Source organism: Limanda limanda, chromosome 9, assembly GCF_963576545.1.
Source record: "Limanda limanda chromosome 9, fLimLim1.1, whole genome shotgun sequence".
Taxonomy (NCBI): Eukaryota; Metazoa; Chordata; class Actinopteri; order Pleuronectiformes; family Pleuronectidae; genus Limanda; species Limanda limanda.
In genome coordinates, this window is record NC_083644.1 from 3,077,800 (window position 1) to 3,101,218 (window position 23,419).

Here is a 23,419-nt window from a genome sequence, read left to right on the forward strand (position 1 = left end):
CATTTGTCTGCAAGTCTCTTTTTATGGTTGTACTGTCAATATCAGATTTGGTCTGAGGAAAAGTAAAAGGCAAATATATAACATTTCTAAAGTCAATTCTCAAAAGAAACTTGAAATCTATTGAACAAAACATGATGTTGAATGTTAAATATCCTCGAAGGTGCAATTCAAAGGTGAAAACACTATATTTATCCAACATTATTCTTCTATATGATTACAGAGAATTAAGATGTGCTTAGCGCTGAGCTCTTACAGTAGCTACCTAATCTGAGGAATATTATATCTTAACTCAGTAATATTATATTTTAACTCTGCATGAAACTGACCATGAACAATAACAGAATCCACAAGAATCTATAAGGTTACATTTTATTGTAAGATACTGAAAGATCGTTACAAAACTGGAAGCTCTAAATCGCAGAACAATAAATGTTTCAGTAAAAAAATTTGTAGTAGTTAAACAAACATATGAAAATCCCTCCTCACACAAAGCAGGATATTTTAATATCAAACACATGTAAACATGTTACCACCATTAATGTATGTTACCAATGCAAGGCGTAAAAAGCAGTTATATTCTATGAAAATATATTTGAAATATGTGTATGCAAGAGTTTGGCCACTCTTTCTAAACCTATTTTAAGGGCCCCAACATTTATAATAAACATAATATTAATTTCAAATCCAAATACCTTAAGATGACTTGTATTAATACTTTAGTCCGTTTTCAGAATTTAGTTAATTCACGTGATCTTTGGAACTATCATCTTTAAAAGCTTAGCAACACCAATCTAAAATGCAAAAAACTATGCAAAAAGTACAACACACAATTCTCTCTTTAACCCAGTTGTTTTTTCCCACATTAAAAATACTAATTTGTAAGAAGAGAGCATGCATGTACAGGATCTCTTCCTCTCTGGACTTAGAAGTTGGAGTAGCTTGAGTGACTGTAGGTAGTCGTCAGCGAGGAGTTGGAGGTGCCCAGGTCCATGCTGCCCCTGCGGGAGCCTCTTCGTGAGCCGCTCCTGGAGCCGGTGGTGGACCCTGGGTTAGAGGAGTTGTATGGACTGCTGATCCCTCTTGAAGACACAGATGATGCCTGGAGCATCTTCACACCAGTGCTCTCCTCCACCATGCAGTTATTCAGAGCCTCCTGGTAAGAGATGTTCAGTTTGCTCTTGGGGCAGGTCAGATTCTTTGTGTGGTGTCTGATGTCCTGGAGCTTCTGGGCTGCTCTCCCATCCAGCCAGCCCATACTCAAAGCATCTTCCAAGGATCTTCTGCAGTCCTCTTCTGGGTCATAAAGCCCCCCTGTTACAAACTGGTACTCCAGGAACCTCTGTCCTGCTTCATATGGTAGCCACCTCTCCTTCATGGCCTCGGCAGCAGACATCTTCCTCTTGATCTTTACATCATTAAAGCCAATATAAGCTTTCTGTGCAGCCTTTAGCCTAGTTTCCATTTTGTCATCTATTAAGCCCATGCGGCAGGCCTCTTGGATGCTAACCCTACGGCCATTAGCGGGATTCACGATTCCTCCAGTGCAGGCTTGGGCTTCCAGCAGTCTCTGAGCAGTGATTGAATCCAACAGACCACGATTTACAGCCTCAGTGATGGCTATCTTCTCCACTGTGTCTGTGTCAAAGATGGCACCCACGGGTTCCTGTTCACCCACTGCCTCAACAGGAGAGGCCAGAGTGATGGATGCGCTGGAGAAATACTTGGAGGCGTCAGGTGAGTCCAGATCATCACTGGCTGAGCAGCTTCGCTCAGTGACAGTCGTGGTTCTTGTTGTGGTCATCTTGGCCAGAGTGGGTGATGAGGGTCGCATCGCCATCGATGATGATGATGACGTCACAGACAATGGACCTGATGCTTCTGTTCTTGAAGCTGATGATGATTTCACTGACGAAGAACTTGATGTTATTGTTCTTGAAGCTGATGATGATTTCACTGACGATGAACCCGATGCAGCTGTTCTTGAAGCTGATGATGATTTCACTGACGAAGAACCCGATGCTGCTGATCCTCTTGAAGCTGATGATCCCTGTCTGGTCTTTTCTGTGAGGATGTCTGCCAATTCTGTGAGCGTGATGCTGTGTGACCGGTACTGCTCTAGAACTGACTGGTCAATCACCCGCTTTTCAATCAGCTCACTGATGTCATATTGTTTTCCAGTCTTCCTGTCATTGAGGACAAGGCGCACAGAGCCATCTGGAGCAGTGATGGTGACCTCCTCCCACTCACACTCCTGCTCAGAGAGCTCTTGGAAGGTTTCAAAGTCAATATACCCCTTGTCGTAAGCTTCACGTACGGTCATTTCTTTATTAGTTACTGGATCCACAATGACCACTCTCCTCTTTCTCAGAGTGTTCTTCTCACTCGACGCCCTCTTGTCCTCGAGGGGCAGGAGGCTGAGGCCAGTCTTCTTATCTGTCATACAGCGTTTCTTAAGCCCCAGATAGGTGAGGTTCTCCTCTGTGTTAGGGTCAAAGAAACCCTTGGTGTCATCATCCTCATCAGTCAGGATCTTGTTCATTTTTTCATCAAAGTAACCTTTCCTAAAGGCCACATCCACGTCAATACGATGACCGGCTTCAGGATCAATGATACCACCACTGGCGATCTGGGCCTCTAGTAGGCGGATGCCGTGACCTCTCTCCATTATACCTGTCTCTATGGCCTGAAGGAGGGAGATGATCTTGTCTGTACCAGGCATTTTGTAACCAGTCACAGCTCTCTCTGCTGATAGCAGCTTCTCCTTGAACTCTGGCCCAAAGAGTTTTTTATCATAGGCTTCATTAACAGTCAAGTACAGGTTGTTGACTGGATCAATGATGAAGCCTGAGGCAGCCTGGGCCTCAAGCAGCTCCAGAGTGGTCCCAGGTCGCAACAGACCATCTTTCATGGCCTGATAGAAGGGAATCACTCTATCACTGGCCTCATCATAAACTCCTGCTATGCAGTTGGAGCCCCTCAGGTAGATGCGCAGGCGGTCTTCGATGTCCTTTCTTGTCAATTTGCCCTTCTTTAGTTGGTCCACATCAGACTGTTTCAGCAGATCTGCATCTACCAGATCCTCGATGTTCACCGGGCCCCTGAGCCCAGGCACAGTTAATGGCTTTACAGATCCAGGGAGCAACAAAAGACCTGAGCTTGGATCAGCGCTACATTTTTTCTTCAGAGATACATACGTAGTTGCTTGTTTGGTTTCTGGATCCAGATAGCACTCAGGAGATTGATTGAGGGCCCGGTATAAGTCTTCATCTATGAGATCCCGTTTCATAGCAATGTCTTTGGTTAGGAATACACCGAGGGTAGGGTCCAAAATCCCTCCTACAGACTGTTGAGCCTGAAGTATACGGAGAGCTGTGTCTTTGTCAATCAATCCCTTCCTCATGGCCTGGCCTGCTGATAGGAGCTTTGCACTGTTCGGGTCCTTGTAACCTATGGCGGCAGCCTCAGCTGCAAACAGCTTTGATTCATCCTCTTTATCCACCACTCTTTTGGCACACGCTTCTTTTACTGTCAGTTTCTGATTAGTTCTTGGGTCAATGATGTAGCCTGTAGCTGCCTGGGCATAAAGTAGCATATCAGCACTGTTAGAGGGCATAATATTATTTTTCTTGGCCTCTGTAAAGGACATTTTGCCTAAAGGTCCAGCTGCAACCCCAGCAATCGACCCGGTCCCCTTCAGAAAGACTTTCTTATCAACAGACACCTCTGGGACAGTTTTCTCCCCTTTGACTAGTTGTTGGAATGTCTTTTTATCCAGCACGCCACATTCAAGCAACTGCTGTGCCGTGACTGTCTTACGGACGCCCTCAAAGAGTAATTTAGAGGGGTCAATAGTTTCAGTGACTGACAAGAGTTTTAGGCCAGTGCGAGGCTCTGTCTTGCATCTATCCTTCAATGCCCCATAGCTGACATCATTTCCAGTTTCTGGGTCAAGGTAACAAGCAGGACTCTGTTTTAGAGTTTGACGGAGATTTTGATCCAAAAGGTTGCGCTTGATAGCTGTGTCTTTTGGCAGGAACACACTTAGATTGGGATCTAGAATTCCTCCAACTGACTCCTGGGCCTGAAGGAGTCGTACTCCAGTCTTCTTGTCAATTATTCCCTTCCTCATGGCCTCAAACACTGAAAGAAGCTTGGCAGAGCTTGGATCCTTGTATCCCACAGCAGCCGCCTCTGCTGCCAATAGTCTGTCTCGATCTCTCATATCTATCACTCCTTTAGAACAAGCATCCTCGACTGTCAGCTTGTTATCAGTTTTAGGGTCAATGATGTGGCCTGTGGCGGCCTGAGCTTCCAACAGCAAATCTGCACAATCATCAGTCAGAATCTTTTGTCTTTTTGCCTCTGACAATGACATTTTTCCTTGACCCCCTGCAGTCACTCCAGCAATTGGTCCAGTCCCCTTCAGGTAGACCACCTTTTCCACAGACACCTCTGGGACAGTTTTCTCTCCTTTCACAAGCTGGTTTAAAGTTGGCTTGTCAAGGACTCCACATTCAAACAACTGCTGTGCTGAGACTGGCTTGCGGACCCCTTCAAACATCAGTCTAGAAGGGTCCTTCCGCTCAGTGATTGACAGAAGAACCAGCCCAGTGTACTCTGTTTTGCATTTTTTCTTTAACGCCTGATAGCTGGTATCAAGCTCAGTGTCAGGATCGATATAACACTTAGGACTCTGGTTTAGTGCATGACAGAGATCCTCATCCAAAAGTTTGCGCTTGACAGCTGTTTCTTTAGGGAGGAACACACTGAGGTTGGGATCTAGAATTCCCCCTGCAGACTCCTGGGCCTGAAGGAGTCGTAGCCCAGTCTTTTTGTCAATTAATCCCTTCTTCACTGCATCAGACACAGAGAGAGGCTTAGCGGTGCTCGGATCCCGGTAGCCCACAGCAGCAGCTTCTGCTGCCAACAATCTGTCTCGATCCCTGTTGTCCACCACTCCCTTGGCACATGCTTCCTCCACTGTGAGCTTCTGATTGGTTGTGGGGTCAATGATGTGGCCTGTGGCAGCCTGAGCATCCAGTAGCATATCTGCACTCTCTGTGGGCATGATCATCTGTTTCTTGGCCTCTGATAAAGATATTTTCCCTAAAGGTCCTGATATCACACCAGCAATGGATCCTGTTCCTTTTAGGAAGACCTTTTTATCCTTAGACACCTCTGGGACCGTTGTCTCACCCTTTATAAGCTTGTTGAAAGTTGGTTTGTCCAGGACTCCACAATCAAGCAGCTGTTGTGCTGTTACTGGCTTACGTACACCTTCAAAGATGAGTTTGGAAGGATCTAGCTTCTCAGTGATTGGCAGAAGCAGCAGACCTGTGTGTGGTTCTATCTTGCATCTTTTCTTCAATGCCCCATAGCTGACATCCTGCTCAGTTTCTGGATCAAGGTAACAAGCAGGATTCTTGTTTAGAGCTTTACGAAGGTTTTCATCTAAAATCTTGCGCTTGATAGCTGTGTCTTTAGTTACAAACACACTGAAATTGGGATCTAGGATTCCTCCCACTGACTCCTGGGCCTGCAGGAGGCGTAACCCAGTATTGCTATCAATTAGACCCTTTTTCATGGCCTCAAACACAGAGACAGGCTTGGCCACGCTGGAATCCTTGTATCCCACTGCAGCGGCTTCTGCTGCCAATAATTTGTCTCGATCCTTAATATCCACCACCCCTCTGGTGCATGCCTCCTCTACTGTCAGCTTCTGGTTGTTCATAGGGTCAATGATGTGGCCTGTGGCAGCCTGGGCCTCCAGGAGTAAATCTGCACAATCAATAGGCAGAAGCATTTGTTTCTTAGCTTCTGATAATGACATCTTGCCTTGATTCCCAACTATAACCCCAGCAATGGATCCAGTCCCCTTCAGGCTGACTTTTTTGTCTGCAGACACATCTGGGACAGTTTTCTTTCCCTTTTCGAGATCTTTCAACGTTGGCTTGTCTAGAACACCACAATCAAGCAGCTGTGCGGCTGTGACAGGTTTCCGAACACCATCGAAGACAAGTCTGGAGAGGTCTGCCTTATCTGAGACAGGAAGGAGCAGGAGGCCAGTGTGTAATTCTACCCTACATCTCTTCTTCAGGGCCATATAAGTGGCACCCTCCTCACTGTCTGGGTCCAGGTAGAGAGCAGGCTTCTTATTCAATGCACGATATAGGTCATCATCCATCAAATCACGCTCAATGGCTGTGTCTTTGGGAAGGAACACACTTAGTATGGGATCTAGAATGCCTCCCACAGACTCCTGGGCTTGAAGCAGACGTAGTGATGTGTTCTTGTCAATCAGTCCTTTCTTCATGGCCTTATATGCAGAAAGGGGTTTGCTTGTGCCAGGACCTCTATACCCTACAGCTGCAGCTTCTGCTGCCAACAACCTATCTCTGTCCTCTTCATCAACGACGCCTTGATCGCATGCCTCCTCAACGGTCAGCTTCTGATTTGTTCTCGGGTCAATGATGTGGCCTGTGGCAGCCTGAGCATCCAGAAGCAGGTCAACACTTTCTGGTGGCAGGAGATTCTCTGCCTTGGCCTCTGTGAAAGTCATCTTGTAGAGGAGTCCACCCACGGAGCCTGGACCCTTTGGACCTTCAACAACTACTCCAGCAATTGGCCCTGTTCCTTTGAGACTGACTTTCTTGTCGGCAGACACTTCGGGGACAGTCTTATGTCCCTTCACCAGCTGGTTAAATGTTGGTTTGTCTAGTACACCACAGTCCAGAAGCTGACTTGCTGTGACTGACTTGCGGACTCCATCAAAAACTACAGTGGAAGCATCCAAGGTTGGGGGTGCTTTTTTCAGGTCAGCCACCAGGGTTTCTCTGACTACCATCCCATCACGCACTTCTTTCTGGAGGCTTGACAGTTTAGCTTTATACGTATCCTCAAGCTCCCTGAGTTCTCGCATCAGCCTCTCTATCTCACTCTTCTGAGAGTTCCTTTCTCTCTCCATACGCTCCTTATCTGTGTCATACTGCCTAATCAGGCTATGCTTGCTATCATACTGCTCCTTCCAGTAGCTTGAATCCTTCTTAGCCCTCTCGTTCTCATCCTGTAGATGTTGTTTATTACGAAGCTCGGACTCTAGGGACAGTTTGATACGACTGAGTTCATCCTCCAGCGTTCGGGAGCGATCTTTGTCCTTGTCGGACAATTGGAATTTCCGCAGCAGATCATCTCTCTCAATTACAATCTCACTGTACTTGGACTGAGTGGAACGCATCATGTCCGTTGCCTGCAGAGGGGAATAAAGCAGAGGGAAACCAGTGAGACACAAGATTTGTCAACTCAGAGACACTTCAAGAATTGTAACTTTGTTTTGCACTTTACAAAACACCACACAATCATTTCATCAATGATGCTGGAGGTGGATAAATGAGGCTAGCACACACACTTGTATGTTTTCTAGCAGCAATATACTGAAATATGTCCAACATTGTGGTTTGTCTCAAATAAAGAACATATAGAACATTGTCTGATGGAAATTTCTGTTATGACTGTAAATTATTTTTCATTTGTGTTCGTTAAAAACTTGAAAAAACAGGCAAACTCCAAGATGATAGTTTCCATGTAAAATTATTAAATTAAATGAAAGATGTTATTAATGATAATAGTCAAAACATCTAAATAGCAAAGTCTGTGTGCGTCCTGCTAAAAAATAATTTACATAACATTGTATCATGCAAACTGCTCACTATAAAGACAAACATGAAAACAAAACCTGTCAAGACTGGGAAGTAAAGTACATATATATATATATATATATATATATATATATATATGTATGTATGTACAAATATATTAATCTGTGAAATCAACCTTCCCAGTCCTGCAGATCCAAACACTATATGGACACCACAATATTTACAGCATCTACAGCAACAAACAAATTCAATATTTGAACTACGACTTCAGATTTAAATAATTATTGTGGACATTCTGTAAATTTGAAAAGCAGCTCAAATATAGACAAGAAGACTAATAATAATAAAGTAATAATAAGAAATAATTTTTTTTTTTTTTTAATGTACACTTGTGCTGTTTTCACAAATTTGCAAAATGTTTCCAGTAAGACCAGCAGGATGCCACAACAAAATTCAAGCTGTATAAAATGACATTGATCAATCTGAGAAGGAAGAAATGGCAAAAAAGCATGCAGACCCCACATCTCTGTGGGAGCGGGGGGTGACAGCGGTGGGGGGGGGGGCTCAGCAGGCAGAGCGGCACAGAGGAATGTCTGTGTGCAGGTGAGTGACATGCAAGTTCATTCAAACACATTCAGATGTATGTGTTTGAATCAGAGATACCAGAGGGGAGGCGTCTCCCGTGGATCTACAGGTGTTCTACCATGCATGCAAAAATTTTGGCTACAGACAGCGAGAGCTACTTGACTGTTCCACTGTGATTTGGAAAGACGAGGACTAAGTGCCGAACGTCCATGTACCTCAGTGACCTGCTTTTGTATTCTCTCAGCCTCCAGCTTGAGTTTCTCCCTCTCGGAGGAGAGCTCTGAGACCAGGTTACGGTATTCTATGGTGCTGCGCTCGCTGGCCTGCAGCTGCAGGTCCAGGGCAGTTATCTGAGAGGAGAGCTCATCATCACTTCCTCTTGCAGATTTCAAGACTTCCTCTTTCTCGTGTCTTGCCCCTCGCAGCTCCTCCTCCAGCCTCAGCCTCTCTTTGGTCTGGGCTTCTGTCGATTCTTTGAGTCTCTGAAGCTCAGCAGAGTTGTCATTCTGCACTTTACTCTTCTCCTCTAAGGTTCTGTAAAGACCTTCGTTCCTCAGGTTTGCCTCTTTGACTCGGGCCTGCTCCTGGAGCAGCTGCTGCTGCAGAGCCTTCAGCTCGGCGCTCAGCTTGGTCTGATGCTCTGCGGACGTCTTGCTTTGCCTCAGGCTTCTCTCCAGCTCTTCCTGCAACCTCAGCCGCTCTTCTTCCCCTCTTTGTCCGGACGTGCTGGCTTGTTCTTGGCTCTGGCGCAGAGCAGTGATGGTGCTTGTGTACTCTCTCATTGCCAGTGTGGTCTTTTCCAGATCTGTTTCCACCTGCCCTCTTCTCGCCACCTCGTCCAGGTTAGCCGTCCTCAGACTCTCCACCTGGCTCTCCAGCCCGTCTCTCACGGTCTGAAGGTCCTTGATGCGTCCCTGTAACCTGCTCAAGTTTTGTTCAACTCTGCTTCGCTCCCTTCTTTCCTTCTCCAGCTCCAAACGTATGGTCTGAAGCTCCTCCTCGCACTCACTCAGCTGCGTCACTACTACGGATGAGTTCGCCAGCTTCCCCTGCATCTGGGCAAGACTCTCTTCGAGCACACCCTGCCCTTCCTCGGTGGTTTTCCTCCTGCGGGTCTCCTCCTCCAGACTGTGCGTGACGTAGGCCAGCTGCTCGCTCTTCTCCTGCAGGGCGTTCATCACCTCAGCCAGCTCCTCTCTGTACTGGCTGCTCTCCGCGGCTATCTGGCTCATCAGCGCCTCCACCTTACTCTCCAGCTCTCTCCTCCTCCGCCCTTCCTCTGTGATGACAACACGCTGACCGCGAGCTTCCTCCTCAGCCCTGTTCTTCTGCTCCTCGGCCTGGCTGAGAGACATCCTGATCCTCCTGAGCTCCTCCTCCAGATTCCTCCTGTCGGCCTCCATCCGGTCGTACCGCAGCTGGAGCTCCGTCGTGTCCTCCTCCCTCTGCGCCGACAGTCTCTGAATGTCTGTGCGACTTACTTGGATGTGGGATTCGTAGCTCAGCTTTAAGTTATTGACCTCGGCAGTGCATTGGCTCCTTACCTTTGATATCTCCTTCTGTAGCTCCTTAAGCCTCGCTGCCTCATCAGCCAGCTGCCTCCTCAGCTGCTCAAGCTCGTGATCCTTAGTGACCACGCTCTTCTCCACCTCCACCTTGGACCAGCTGACCGTCTCCAGCTCCTTCTGCCTCTTCCTCAGCACAGAGTCATACTCCTCCTGCTGGAGGGTGTAGCGCTCCTCTGCCAGCCTCCTCTTCCTCTTCTCTTCCTCGAGTGAGTAGGTGAGGCGTGTCACCTGATCGTTGAGGTCGGACAACTGGCCGTGAGTGCTATCCAGGCTTTCCTTGGTGGCGTTGCACTGCAAGGCCGTGTTCCGCTTGACCTCCTCCATCGACAGCAGCTGGTTCTGGGAGTTGGACAGATCCAGCTTGTAGCGGGCGACAGCGTCTTCCAGGGATTTGTTCTTGGAGTTGCGTTCTAGCATATCTTCCTGCAGCAGGCGGAGCTTTTCCTCTAACAGGTCGATCTGGGTGTTACGGATCTGGAAGCAAGACAAAACAAAGATGAATACATGGACCAGATCTGGAGCAAAGACACATTCAGCTGGAGTCAAGTCCAGTTTTCTATTCTTTGGTCTCCAACGTCAAAGGAAAGACATCTGGCTCTTTCACAAATGTTCCCCAGCTACTTTCTTAGGGTTAGGGTTAGTAACCAGTCTGCTGTTTGCTTCTGGAAACAGGGAAGATGTGAACTGAACCAAATCCAAGTTTAGGGACTAAAACATAAAACAACAAAGTGTGCTGAAGTAGTAATTTCCCATCAATAACAATGGGAATTATTTAAAAGATTTATGTTCTGAATTGTTGTCCAAACAATTTAGTCTGTGTTAACTTTATCTAAAATATAACTTGACTTATATTAAATTAACATAACATGTAACCTAAATGTAATTAAAGTGAAATGTAACTTAACTCACAAATATAACCTAACTTAATTTAATCAGATCATAACGATGTAAATAGGCCAAATAAATGTTTCCCCATGATGTAAAAATTCTTAATGTTTGAAAAAATATCTGCTAAGATAAAATACAAACAAAAACTGTGTTTAAAAATATAAATTGTACCTTGAGCTCCTCCATGTTTCTGAGCAACTGTGCCAGGAAGCTGGAGTAGTCACCGGACAGCGTGAACAGCTCCATGTAACGGGTCTGCAGCTGCGTGGCCTGGAACACAGATCAAATACATAAGTATATATATACTGTACATCACCTCAGGGAATTCTCCAGATCGACACAAATCCCATTGACCTCCCTCTCTCGAACATAAACCCGGTGGGTCACATAAAGTGGGAGAAGTTACCTCCTGATGTAGATCCATGGATGGGGACCTCAGCATCGTCCTCTTGATCGGGATGTTGAGCAAAGTCTCCAAACCAGATGAGTAGGAGGCGAGATATGCTTCATAGTCCTGGAAAGAAACAGAGTCACAGTAGGATCAACGCCTCAAGTGGTCACAGGCCTCCAACAACCAATCAAAATGCAGCTTGAATCCATGTACGTCCAGATGTACAAAATATTATGACCAGTCAATTAGAAGAAATTACAGACATACTGAGAGATAGACTGAAAACCGCAAAACACAATATCTCTGGCATTTTAAAAGCACAAATTTAAATAATAATAATAATAGTTTAAAATGTTTATAAGCTTCCTCACCTTTACAGAGTTCACGCAGGCCTCGTTGTCCTTCAGCACGCTGTCTAATGTCTCCCTTCGGGATTTGATTTCTGAGTTCAGCACCTTGAAAAGCAACGATACAAAGAGTTAAACGTGACTTTAGACCATAAACGAGCCGGTTAATCATGAAGGTGATGAAGGACTGAGCAGAAACCTTCTGGTTGTCAATGTGCTCTTTCAGAGTTTGGACGCTTTCGATCTTGGTGGCCTGCAGCGCCTCCTGCTTCTTCCGTGTGACATCGATCCAGTCGCTGAAGGAGGAGCTGGTTTCCTTGTAGTGTTGCAGCTGAGGCTTATAGAGATCCAGATCCTGGATTCTGAGTTAAAACGAGAATAAATTCATCAGTACTTCCCGAGGGAAACTTCCAATAGCCATATTTATTTTGGAAACTTAGAGAAAAAAGATTGAAACAAATGATTATCTGCTTTACAGGTAAATCAATGCATTGTGATTTTAAATTCATAAATTAATCATTGAATCTATGACAATAATAATAAGTAGAAAGCCTCTTTGCACAGTTTCCTGGGAGAACTGGTCCCAGATGTGTGATAAAAGTCTCACAGTAAATAACTCAGGAGAAATTAGATTTTAATATGAAACACTGCCTGACCCCTGACCCCTGACCCTTGTTCACCAGCCTGACAGGAAGTCAGTGCAGGGCTCCACATCACTCTTCATTCAGACAGATTCTGATACCTGGTGTCGATCTGTCCCTGGATGCGTCTCCAGCGGTCGGACAGCAGTCCCACTTGCTCGGAGTATTTGGACAGCATCAGGTCGCACCTCTGGAAGGGCCCGCCCACCTGGCCGTTCCAGTGGCTCGCCTTGGCAAGCTCCGCCTCCATGGAGGTCAGAACATCCTGCTTGTGATCCAACTCGGCCTTAATACTCTGTAAACAAAGAAACGAGAGGCTGATGCTTAACACAAAAACAGGACAGAGCTCCGAGGCAGATTCTCTAATTGAATCAGATTAATTAACTTTCTTTTTAGTCATAAACGAAAAATAAGACGTCTCTTAAATACCTTCAGGGAGGAAGTGTAATCCTCCACTTCACTCTGCGTCAGAGAAGTCGTCTCTTTCTCCGTCAGTCTCGCTTCATGAACTTTCACTATGTCCTCAGCACGTGCCACGCTCTCCAGCATGTCCCTTAGAGCCCGGAGCCTGATGAAGGGGAGGAGATAAATGAGAGGTGGTATCTTAATAAACAATAAATATTTTCCACTCGCCAACATTTTCAACGTCTATTGTGCTTATTTAACTTTATTGAAATCTGCTCGAAAAGACACGATTTAAGCTCATAAGTTGAAGTGCGTCTACATTTAGAACATATTCTCATTGGTCTCCTTCCAACACTACTGGTTACACTGTCAGATAAGTAGCGTTTGATAAATATGTCCCTTTATCATCAATCAATCAATCAATCAATCAATCAATCAATCAATCAATCAATCAATCAATCATAAAGGTGTTCCACAAGGATTATGACTGGGTCCCCTGAAACACAGAAATATTTCCCAGCACTGTTGTGTGAACTTTTATACTGATGATACCACACTCTACATATTTAACTCCACTGTGAACCGGGCTCACCACTGATCAGTTAAATCAGTTTGAAACTTCTTCAAAATTTCCAAACAGACGAAATATCAGATTTTACACAAACTCAAACTGTCTCTCTAAAATATTGCAATGAAATGTCGGTGCAGTCTCAATATCTTTCTGGTAAAATAACATCATACAACCAATCATATTATCTACTGGGTAACAGAGATATTACATATCCTGCTGCTACAACCTCTAAACCAGAGGAATGTAATTTAGCACTTGATCTTGATCTGGTTCCTCTGAGTCTTCCTGAAGTATGAGGTTGTGTCTGTCCAGTACCTCTGCAGGTAGGATGAATGGCTGCTCTCCAGACTCCCCAGTCTCTGGTTGATGATGGTTAACTCGCTGCGGAGGAACTGGGCTTTATCGGAATCGCTCATGCCCTCCAGCTCCTTCAGGATGTGCTCCTTCAGACGTAAATACTCCTCAAGCATCGAGTCTATGTCGCGTTGCACCTCCTGAAAGAAAAAACACACAAATACAGTTACTGCCACGAACATGAGGAACGTTTGGTGTAAGACGTGTTTTAGTGCTCCCAGGTTGTCTTGTATTTCTGAGTTTGTGCCTCTACCTCTAACTGTGAGATCCTGAGGCCACAGTCGTGCTCCCCATCGTCTCCCAGGCAGATGTGCACGTGGCGACTCAGCGATCCCTCAGCGGCCTCCAGCCTCACTCTGAGTGCATGCATCTCTGATAGGCTGCGGGAGGAGGATGAGGATGAGGAGGATGAGGAGGACGACCCCTTCTTCTTCCCCCCACCCTCCGACTTGGTCACTTTCCCCGTTTCCTTCTTGATCACATTCTTCTTCTGCTCCGCTCTCCGTCGTTCTTCTTCGAGCCTCCGGGCCTCTTCCTCCAGCCTCCGAGCCTCCGCCTCAGCCGCAGCTTGTTCCTGCTGCTGCAGGAGAAGCAGCTGCTGCTGGCGCTGGCGCTCGGCTGCTTCCTGCGCGGCTGCTTGTTGCGCGGCCGCTAGCTGCGCGGCTGCTAGCTGCGCGCCGTCTTGTCGAACAACTGAGGTAGACACAAGATATGTTTCAGGAAATGTTGGAGGAAAACAGCTAAAGAAGCGATAAGGCTGAGAGACAAAAGTGTTTTCAGCTGTTCCAGACAGCTTCACTCCAAGGTGAGCCTAATAAAGAAATCATAGTACAACTACAGAGCTGGTTTCGCAGGTGAATATTCAAAATGACAAAAGTGGTTGTGCAGAGACTGAAAGATTAGACCTCATGTGGGTTATTGGTTTTAAAAAGGGACAAAGATTGCCTGATGTCAGAAATGTGTGTTTAAGAGCACATTATTAAAGGTGCAGTATGAATAAAGGTATTTATCAGGATTACACAGAAACGACTGGACAGATTTCCACTTGTTAAAAGCATTTGATTTGTGTGTGGTCCACATGTTGTGATACTGACTGTAAGTAGGCAGCTGCACCACCAGCTGGTCGTAGCGGCTCTGGGCTCCGCTGAACTGGTTCTCGACCTCCTTCTTGTCCTCTTCAGCAAACATCTGCGAGCCTTTGCAGCTTTGCTTGAACTCCTCGTACCTCGTCTCCAGACTCTTGATCATCTGGCGATACTCCTCAGGACGCATCTTGGACATCTGGAGACGGACACACATTATGATTTAGTTTGGTCTAAACAACATCGGAAGTTAGGACACAAGAGAATCGTAAGAAAACCACTTCAATTAAAAGGATAACGATAGAATAAAAAGGTCTGTTTTTGTGATACAGCTTGACTGAAGCCTGCAGGTTTCCACAGAGCGTCATGGTTTTTGATTTGGTTTTATTTGGATTTGAATCTGGCACTGGAGCCGTTTTCTCACAGATGTAAGACTAGAGTGTTGTGTGAAGCAGAATTGTCCCGTGAGAAATCAGAGAGTGGCTCCGGAGACGGGATTCATCACTTACGATGGTCATGTCGAGGGAGCTGACGCGTCTGATATCAATGAGACAGTACTGCCAGGCGATGAGACTCTTCACGTTGATGTACAGCTGGTTCCAGATGGACAGGATGGCCTCGTAGTACTGGTCGTTCCTTCAGACCAAACACATTCAAGTTAAACCTTTGCTCATGGTTTTTCTTTTCACGCAGGGAGTCTTCTGTGCGTGTTACCTACTTTTTGGCCAGGCTGATACCGAGTGGGTTGGGCGGTGGAATGATCAGACACACAGACGGCACCAACATGTCCAGGCCTCCTGGGCCGGTGACGTCCCACTTGCTGCGCTGACTGTTGTCCTTCAGGATGGCCTCATTGCCCTTCAGGATCACCTTCTGCAGTGACAAGGAAACACACAGAGGTTCCTCCAGCTGCACACGACCAGCATCTCATACGTTTGAGGATCTTGAAGCTCTACATTTGAGTCGAGACCATAACTAGAGGTTTTCAAATATCCAGTTTGTGTCTGTGAAACGAACCTGGTCTCGTTTGAAGTCGCACAGAGCCTTGACGATCACGCCGCTGCTGCTCTTGTCCTCTGGGTTTCTGGGTTTCAGTCGCACGATGGTCCTGGACTTGCTGACCAGATGTTGAACCTGCCTCTTGTTGTCCATGATCCTTTCCTTCTCCGTCTGGAGACAGGATTAAAAAAACAAGTTAGTCTGCATGTCAATAATAAGGACAAACTGTAGCTTATTGAAACGGAAGAAAAAAGAAGCAGAATTAGGAATAATCTTATAAGAAAATAACATGTGATGAAATGAAAGGGTGTTCCTGTAAATAACACTCCCAGGACCAGTGACCTTTGACCCTTGGCCACCAAAACCGAATCAGTTCATATTTGACTCCGAGTGAAAGTTTGTACCAAATTTGAAGAAACTCCTTCAAGGTGTTTTTGAGATGTTGCGTTCACAACGCCAAAAAAAAGTGTTCATGACCTCATAGTAAACTTAACCTTTGACCTTTGAACTTCAAATTCTAATCAGTTCATCCATTTGTCCAACTGAACATCTGTAACGAATTTGAGGAAATTCACTCGAGCTGTTCTTGAGATATCGTGTTCACAAGAATGGGACAGATGGACGAACAACCCGAAAACATGACGCCTCCGGGCCACTAGGTGTCACCAGCACAGAGGCATAAAAACATTCCTCACATTAAAATATTCTTAGTTAGACTTTGAATTTATAATCTATACACACATAACTCTAATGATTAAGAATAAAAACACAATATAAAATAAACAATTGTGTAAAATCGCTTAATAACTGGACCAGCGTTGTGTTGACCGGTGGAGTGGGAGGAGTTTAGTGTTTAGTGGGAGGAGTTTAGTGAGTCTGCTCCTCACCTCCAGGCCCTTGAGGAGATCCAGCAGGTTCTCCAGGGACGTGTTCTTGTCGCAGGTGAACTTCTTGCGAACGCTCTCGTGCTCCTTCTGCAGGTTGCTGTACGTGTCGTTGGCCTCTCTGAAGAACTGTGGAGAAAACACACACAATGTTCAGCTCCAGACCCACAACAACTAGACAGACTGGGGAGTATTTTGATATTGGAAATTCAGATTGGATCAATTTAACCCACTTTTTTATTCCACCTGTAAATGCAAAAGTGCAAATCTCTCTCTGGTCACGAACATTTCTGGGACAGCGTTTGAACAATGTCTTGTGAAAAAGGGGCCGATTATATCAGATCATTCTTTTGTGTTTGCATTAAAATTGTTTTGTTTGGGCCATGACGGAAATAAACGCATAAATAAATGTTTTGTGTTGCAAGATTCTTGAGGATATCTGGGTTATGGGATTAATACCATGTGACATAATTCTAAAAGACGTCCGGTCTCTTCAGATTGTTTCTGGACATTGAGGAGGAAATAAACTGACTCACAATCTAAGGACTAAAGCTGATACAATAAAAATAGATCATAAGGTTGTTCATATTTATATTTGTACGTTTTTACATATATTTGTACATGTAGTTGATGTAGTTATGTGTGTATCTACTCGTCTCACCTGGCTGTAAGCTGCATTTTCCTTCAGATGAGTGTCGATGCATTTAGTAATCTGAAGGAGCCAACTCCACTGAGTCTGCAGTGTGTCTTGGTACGCCTGGAAAACACACACAAAACAAGTACACATGTTAGAACCAAGACTCACACCTGCACACGTGTGAATGAAGGTGAATACTGTGTTCCGATTGGTCCGCTGATGTGTCCGCACCTCGATCTTCTCGGCGGCCGGGTGGCCGTTGTTCAGGAGCGTGTCCACTTTGTTCTTCAGCTTGTTCAGGTCCTTCTCCTTCTCCTCCAGGGCGCTCATCAGTTTCTGTTACATAAGAGAAGATTCAGACACAGCTGGGGACACAGCTAGGGACACAGCTGGTGATTGCTTCCATTCGAGATTCAGCTGATGATTGTTTCCATACGAGATTCAGATCAACCTCCTAAAAAGGCCTTGGTGTCATTGAGGGCTCGGAGGATTCCCGAGAACATTTAATCGACTCGAACTAAAGAATTGAAAGTGGAACACGGAGTCTTTTCACTCACGGAGTATTTCTCCTGCTTCTCGGGGATGTAGCGGTCGATGTTCTTGTCTCCCCAGTCGAACATCAGCTCCTCCTCCTCCCTGTCGTTCACCCACATGATCTCTTTGGAGATGTCCTTGATGATCTGCTGCAGATCCTGCAGCTGCTGCGTCCGACCGTACGAGATTTGCTGGAAGAGAGAGCGAGAGGTTGATATACAGAGATGAGAGTTTATCTGGAGATACACAGCAGAGGGGGCGGGGGGGTATTTAGCTCCATTCACCTGGAGACTGTCCCACTCCTGTTCCAGAGCGTGAAGATTCCCTTTATCTCCTTTTGACGTCTGTGGGAAGAGAACAACAGCGATGAGATAAATACAGAAAAAGCTGAGGCACCGTGAAACAAAAACCCTTAAATAAGATCAGTTATTCTTTAATTTATCTTGAATGTGTAACAGATGATTCAATATAACTTAGGCCCTGAAATCCCTTAATTCGTCGTCATAACACCTTATATGAAAAAAAGAAGAGTACAATTTAAGGGTGGCATATTTTTCCCTTAAATTTACAAACCATATTGAAATATTAAGGTTTTTAAACTAAACCTCATATCCTTAAAAACCGCTGCACACTTGCATCCTGTGATTGTGTTTTTGCAAATTTTTATCCAAAATCATGATGAAAACATCTCTGACATCATTATTGACTAATTTAAAATGTCACGCGCTGCTCTAGTTTGTTCTCTAATGGAAAATAAAAAAAGATTATTGTCTCTTCTGCTTCTGTCAGAGACAAATCCCTGGTTGTCCCTCAGCTCAGTGTCGATGTGTGTGTCAGTGTTGAGGTGTGTGTGGTCGGCGCTGAGCGGCCTGGACCCACCAGGTCGTCTCGGGCTCGGTCCACCTCGGCGCTCTTCTGGATGGATTTGTGAAACCTCTGGTGATTGGTGAGCTGCTGCTCGATGGCGTCATGGTCGTCTCCCCACGGAGACGTTTCAATCAGACGCTGAAACACAACACACGCAAAAAGAATGAATAAATGAAAGCAGCAGAAAGTTCTTGATTCGTTTCAGTTTTCTATTAATTAGTCTGATGTGTGCGTGGTTACACCAGCAGGGGGAGGCAGAGAAACACTTCATGAATTCTTCTGTTTGCACCACAAGGAGCCAAAGACAAACCGGTTTAGAGCATCAAGACTAAACAAGTCTTCATTTCAAAGTCAACTCTTCTCCTGGTAACGTGATATTTATCTCTTTAACCGTCAAAGCGTAACAAATGCATTGTTGTTAATATCAGACTCAACTTAAATCCAGAGTCTGTGTCGTCACGTGACACTGAAACCGAAGATCAGGGGAATGAACAACCTGACATGAGGCCGTCGGAGCGAGTGGTACGAACCACATTCACGTCATGTTTTCACTTCTCACACTTTGTCGGCAGTTTGAATTTGAGTTTTTATGTTTCAGACTTAAATGCCACAAGAAAATGAGACCGATTCAAACTGAGTAAAACATCAGGAAATGTAAATAACATGTTCTGTGAAGCTTCTACTGTTGCCGTGGTAATCAAGATTAAAGTCGAGATATCGGCTTAACTGTTATGAATATTATCATTATCCCATTAGCCAAGTCGAACATTATTTATTATGCATCATAAGCACTGAGACCTGAAACCTAAAAATACTAAACTTAGTTCAAAGTTCTGTTATTTTCAGTCTCATTTCACAAGATCTTTATTTCTGTTTCTGAAGGAGGAGCTGCGAGGTCTAACGTTGTAGTTGTGCGTTTTTATTTGTGCGTCTGTGCTCACACACCTTCTGCTGTGTGATCCAGGCGAGGGCGTCAGTGAAGCTCCTCCCAGGCTCCTCCCAGGATCCGCCCCTGGTGCTGCGCCTCCTTTTCATGGAGCCGCTCATCTGCATGTGGACGCCCTTCAGCTGGTCCGTGCACTGCTCCAGGCTGAGCAACGGGAAGAGAGAAGGGACATTTTAACAAGAGGGGATGTGAACACAGTGAAATCAGAGAGGACAGGGAGGAGTCAGTCTTTCTCGCCTCCTCAGGACGCCGTCGTTGGGTTGTCCCATCTGTCTCAGGTCCATGGCGCAGACCTTCAGCTGCTCGATCATCTCTCGGCCCATCATCATGCTGCGCTCGGCTTCGCCCGGATTCCCGCCCTGAACCACAGGAACATGAGAAGAGAAATCATTCACCTGCATCGTAAAGGCACTTTCTTTATTCGTCCCTGGGAGGAAATTGCTCTGTAGCAATAATCAAAGGGGATTTTTCACAGCTACATTTCACCTTTTAGCAGCTCTGGGTTCACAGAGCTCAACTTACCTTCTGTGCACGTTTATAAACTTCACAGGTTCTGGATTAAAAGAGTAATGAGAGCTTCTTTTTTTAAGCTATTGCATTAGGACAGTTGGTTTTCTCTGTTTTCTGACTGAGCGGATAAATGCTGATTTATCTAAATAAAAAGAGTTGCACATAAACTGCTGAAGAGAGAAAAGCAGAGTGCACATCTGGTTTTTAGTCTATATTACATCTGGAATATTTACATCTATGTTTAAATGAGCAAACTTTAGATGTTCATACACTCACTAGGAAACTCCTGCACATTTGTTAGAACTGTTTCTGAATCAGCTGTAAAGTTTAAAGTCGATAAAAAGGAGACTCACAGCTTCATTCTAGTTTTTGTTTTGTTTCTCCCACGCAATTACATTTTAAGGAGTGAAAAACGCATGGTCGACATTTTTACTTGTCGAGTCAGGTCAATTATCTTTGCTTTGACTTTTACAAAAGAAATAAAAAAAGCTCCATGACAGAGACATGAAACTGGAGGATGTCTGTCAGAGGGATGAGATGGAGCTGAACTTCAGAATTTCACACATTTCAATCGACCAAAGTCACACAGCTGTGAGAAGAGGTCAAATCCAAGAGGAGGAGTCAACAGGCCGATAAATCACACGCCCACTTCTGCCAAGAATAAAACCATGAGTTGTTCACTTGTGCAGAAATAGAAATTCACACTCGATGTTGCTCCACACAAAGCTAAAGAGGTTTGTGTGTGCGTGTGTGTGTGTGTGTGTGTGTGTGTGTGCGTGTGTGTGTGTTGCAACTTCAATGTGTGCAGAACTCGCTCTGATGCTATAAATCAATAACTGACAGTTGAACAGCGCTCAAGGCCGTTTGCTGCCAAAACCAGATTCAAGAGAGAAATAAACAAAATTCTTTCATAACCAGCCTGGTTTTGGTGACATGTTCAGACACACACGCGCACACAAACACACACACACACACACACACAGACAGTACAGTTTAACTGAACCACTCCACATCCCGGTCATTCTTCGTGCACCAGAAGAGAAGCTGCATTCCTTCTTCACCTTTATTGTGAAATTAAAACCTCCTGACTGAGCTTTTATTTTGAAATGTAAAGGAAACAGTAGTTGTGGACTCACAGTCTGAAGCTGGTGCTCGGCGCTCTTCAGGTACTCCATGCACTGGGCCTGCAGGCTCATGGCCCTCTGGAGGATGGCATTGTGGCCGGAGCTGCTGTAGGGGGCAGCAGAGGACACTCATCACCAGCAGATCATGAATCATCAACTTGTGGTTTCAACTTTTTAACTGTTAATGAACCAATGGGATCCGTTTCTGTCTGTTAATATTCTAATTGGCCCGAAAAACATCACTTTTCTGATTTTTCTTTTTCATTTGTATGATCCTGCCACAAAATACTTAGGTCACATGAGGCCTGGATGAGGATAAGGAGTTTATATGTCATTTATAAAAGTTAAAATGGGAGTTTAGTTTGAGTTGTATTGTAGGAATCATGTGCAAAAGCTTTGTGAGTCATCCTTTTTTTCCTTATCTTTTAATTTTAGACATTGCAGTATAATTTGAAAATGTATTCACTGCATTGAGCCCTGGTTTATGTTAATTTATCACATCTCGCACTTGAAATGGTGAATAAAACAATAAAGCTGGTAGATACAGGACGAGCCTGCTCTGGTTTTCAGTGTTTGAGAAGTGAGAAACTAGAAAATGAAAGGATTTTAATGGAAAGCACTGCGATGGAAAAAGGGTGAAAACATCCACAAACTTATTTCCTCTGCATCAAACTTATTATCACAATGTGAGGATGTTCTCAGACACTAAGATCAGTATCTAGTGGATCCAAACACGTATTTGCTTCCTCTTCCTCTTGGAACAACATGATTGATTTTATTGTCAAACAGCCTTGGATGAACTCTCTCTCTCTCTCTCTCTCTCTCTCTCTCTCTCTCTCGCTCTCTCTCTCTCTCTGTTGAATAAAGAGTGAGCTGTAACTCAGAGTGTTGTTCTCCTGGGACACAAGCTTCTGTGCAGAGAACCACCTCATGAATGATTCTCCAGATTAAAGTCATTCGGGATCTAATGACTCAACATGAACACACAGTAATAATCAGTTGTGTAATTTTGGGATAGGATAAGGTGATGGAGGTGACGCCTTCAATAAATACATTAAAAAACTCTTGCAGGAAATTAAACATTAACTTCAAACAACCCTGCAAACACCCGCATAAAACAGGTGTTTGAAACATAAAAACACAATAAATATACCACACAAAAGAAAAACTATAAAAAAACAATATATATTTACTCACTATTTACTTCTTATTTACTCACTTTTTCTAATATTTATACAAAGTAACATTTATTTAGACATAAACATATCTATATAACAATATATAAAAGATAAAAGATATCAAAACTGAAGTTAAAAGTGAAATGCAAAATGCAAGTACATGTAAACAGTGTCAAATTGCAATATGCAATGTAATGCAGTATAATATATGTTCATGATGCAAATTCCAAAACGTGTGGTTGTGGTTGTGTGACTCTGGGTTTGCAGGACAGACACACACACACACAAGACATGATTTTCATATCACTTCATATCCAGCAGCTGCTCGGACTGACATGAATCCTGCTGCAGCGGTTTGTGAGCAACAGGTGGAAGAAAAGAAAACATAAAAGAAAATCCACCAGAAATGATCCATACAAAAAATGATCCATACCTCATCATACCGCCTTGCATGCCGCCTCCCATGCCGCTTGAGCTGGTCATCATGCCGCTGCAGCTGGTCACCATGCCGCCTCCCATGCCGCCTCCCATGCCGCCCCCCATGCCGCCTCCCATGCCGCCTCCCATGCCGCTGCTGCTGGTCATCATGCCGCCTCCCATGCCGCTGCTGCTGGTCATCATGCCGCCTCCCATGCCGCTCATCATGCCGCCTCCCTTGCCGCTTCCCATGCCTCTTGCGTTGCCGCTGCTCCACGTGCCGCCCTCCTCCGCGCCCCACATGCCGCCTTGCATGCCGCTCCCCATCCGGCCCATGGTCGTGCTCGTCATGCCCCCCCCGGTGCCTCCCTTGGTGCTCTTGGAGTAGCTGAAGGTTCGAGTCCCGTCCGCGTACGCGTCGTATCCGTTACCGCCTCCGTGCACCACCTCGCTGCGTGCGTAGTAGGTGCCCGGGCCGGCCAGGTCCCCCTTGGAGCCGGCCCTGCGGGTCTGGTTGATGCCCTGCTGGGACCCGTACAGGCTCATGGTTCAGTGGAGGTGACAGCGGCTCTGTGGGAGGTGAGAAGCCGGAAGATGAGCTCCTTAGGTCGGGTTCCGGAGTGTCTCTGTCCACCTGTGAGCTCCGGGTCCTCGGCCTCTCTGCGCCGGACTGCGCGCTGCGGCGGAGGCGGATCGGGTTAGGTGGCTGGAGACCACACCTCTGAGTGTGTGTGTGTGTGTGTGTGTGTGTGTGTGTGTGTGTGTGTGTGTGTGTGTGTGTGTGTGTGTGTGTGTGTGTGTGTGTGTCTGTGTGTGTGTGTGTGTGTGTGTGTGTG

General features: G+C 45.3%; 1 protein-coding gene across 1 annotated transcript; it reads right to left on the bottom strand.

Annotated features, from left to right (window-relative positions):
* Window positions 1-400: 400 nt before the first annotated feature.
* Window positions 401-23,232, bottom strand: LOC133010054 (desmoplakin-B-like). Its single transcript, XM_061077469.1, has 24 exons — window positions 22,618-23,232; window positions 21,001-21,094; window positions 19,592-19,713; window positions 19,354-19,498; window positions 18,421-18,546; window positions 17,826-17,885; window positions 17,565-17,732; window positions 17,239-17,343; window positions 17,032-17,127; window positions 16,374-16,499; window positions 15,505-15,657; window positions 15,206-15,360; window positions 14,997-15,123; window positions 14,500-14,686; window positions 13,659-14,041; window positions 13,367-13,545; window positions 12,505-12,643; window positions 12,177-12,370; window positions 11,634-11,796; window positions 11,459-11,542; window positions 11,103-11,210; window positions 10,868-10,966; window positions 8,456-10,282; window positions 401-7,246 (listed from the first exon to the last, which is right to left on the bottom strand). Exons 1-24 carry the CDS (start codon window positions 23,127-23,129, stop codon window positions 923-925), a joined length of 11,676 nt encoding a protein of 3,891 aa, XP_060933452.1. The 5' UTR covers window positions 23,130-23,232; the 3' UTR covers window positions 401-922.
* Window positions 23,233-23,419: the final 187 nt, after the last annotated feature.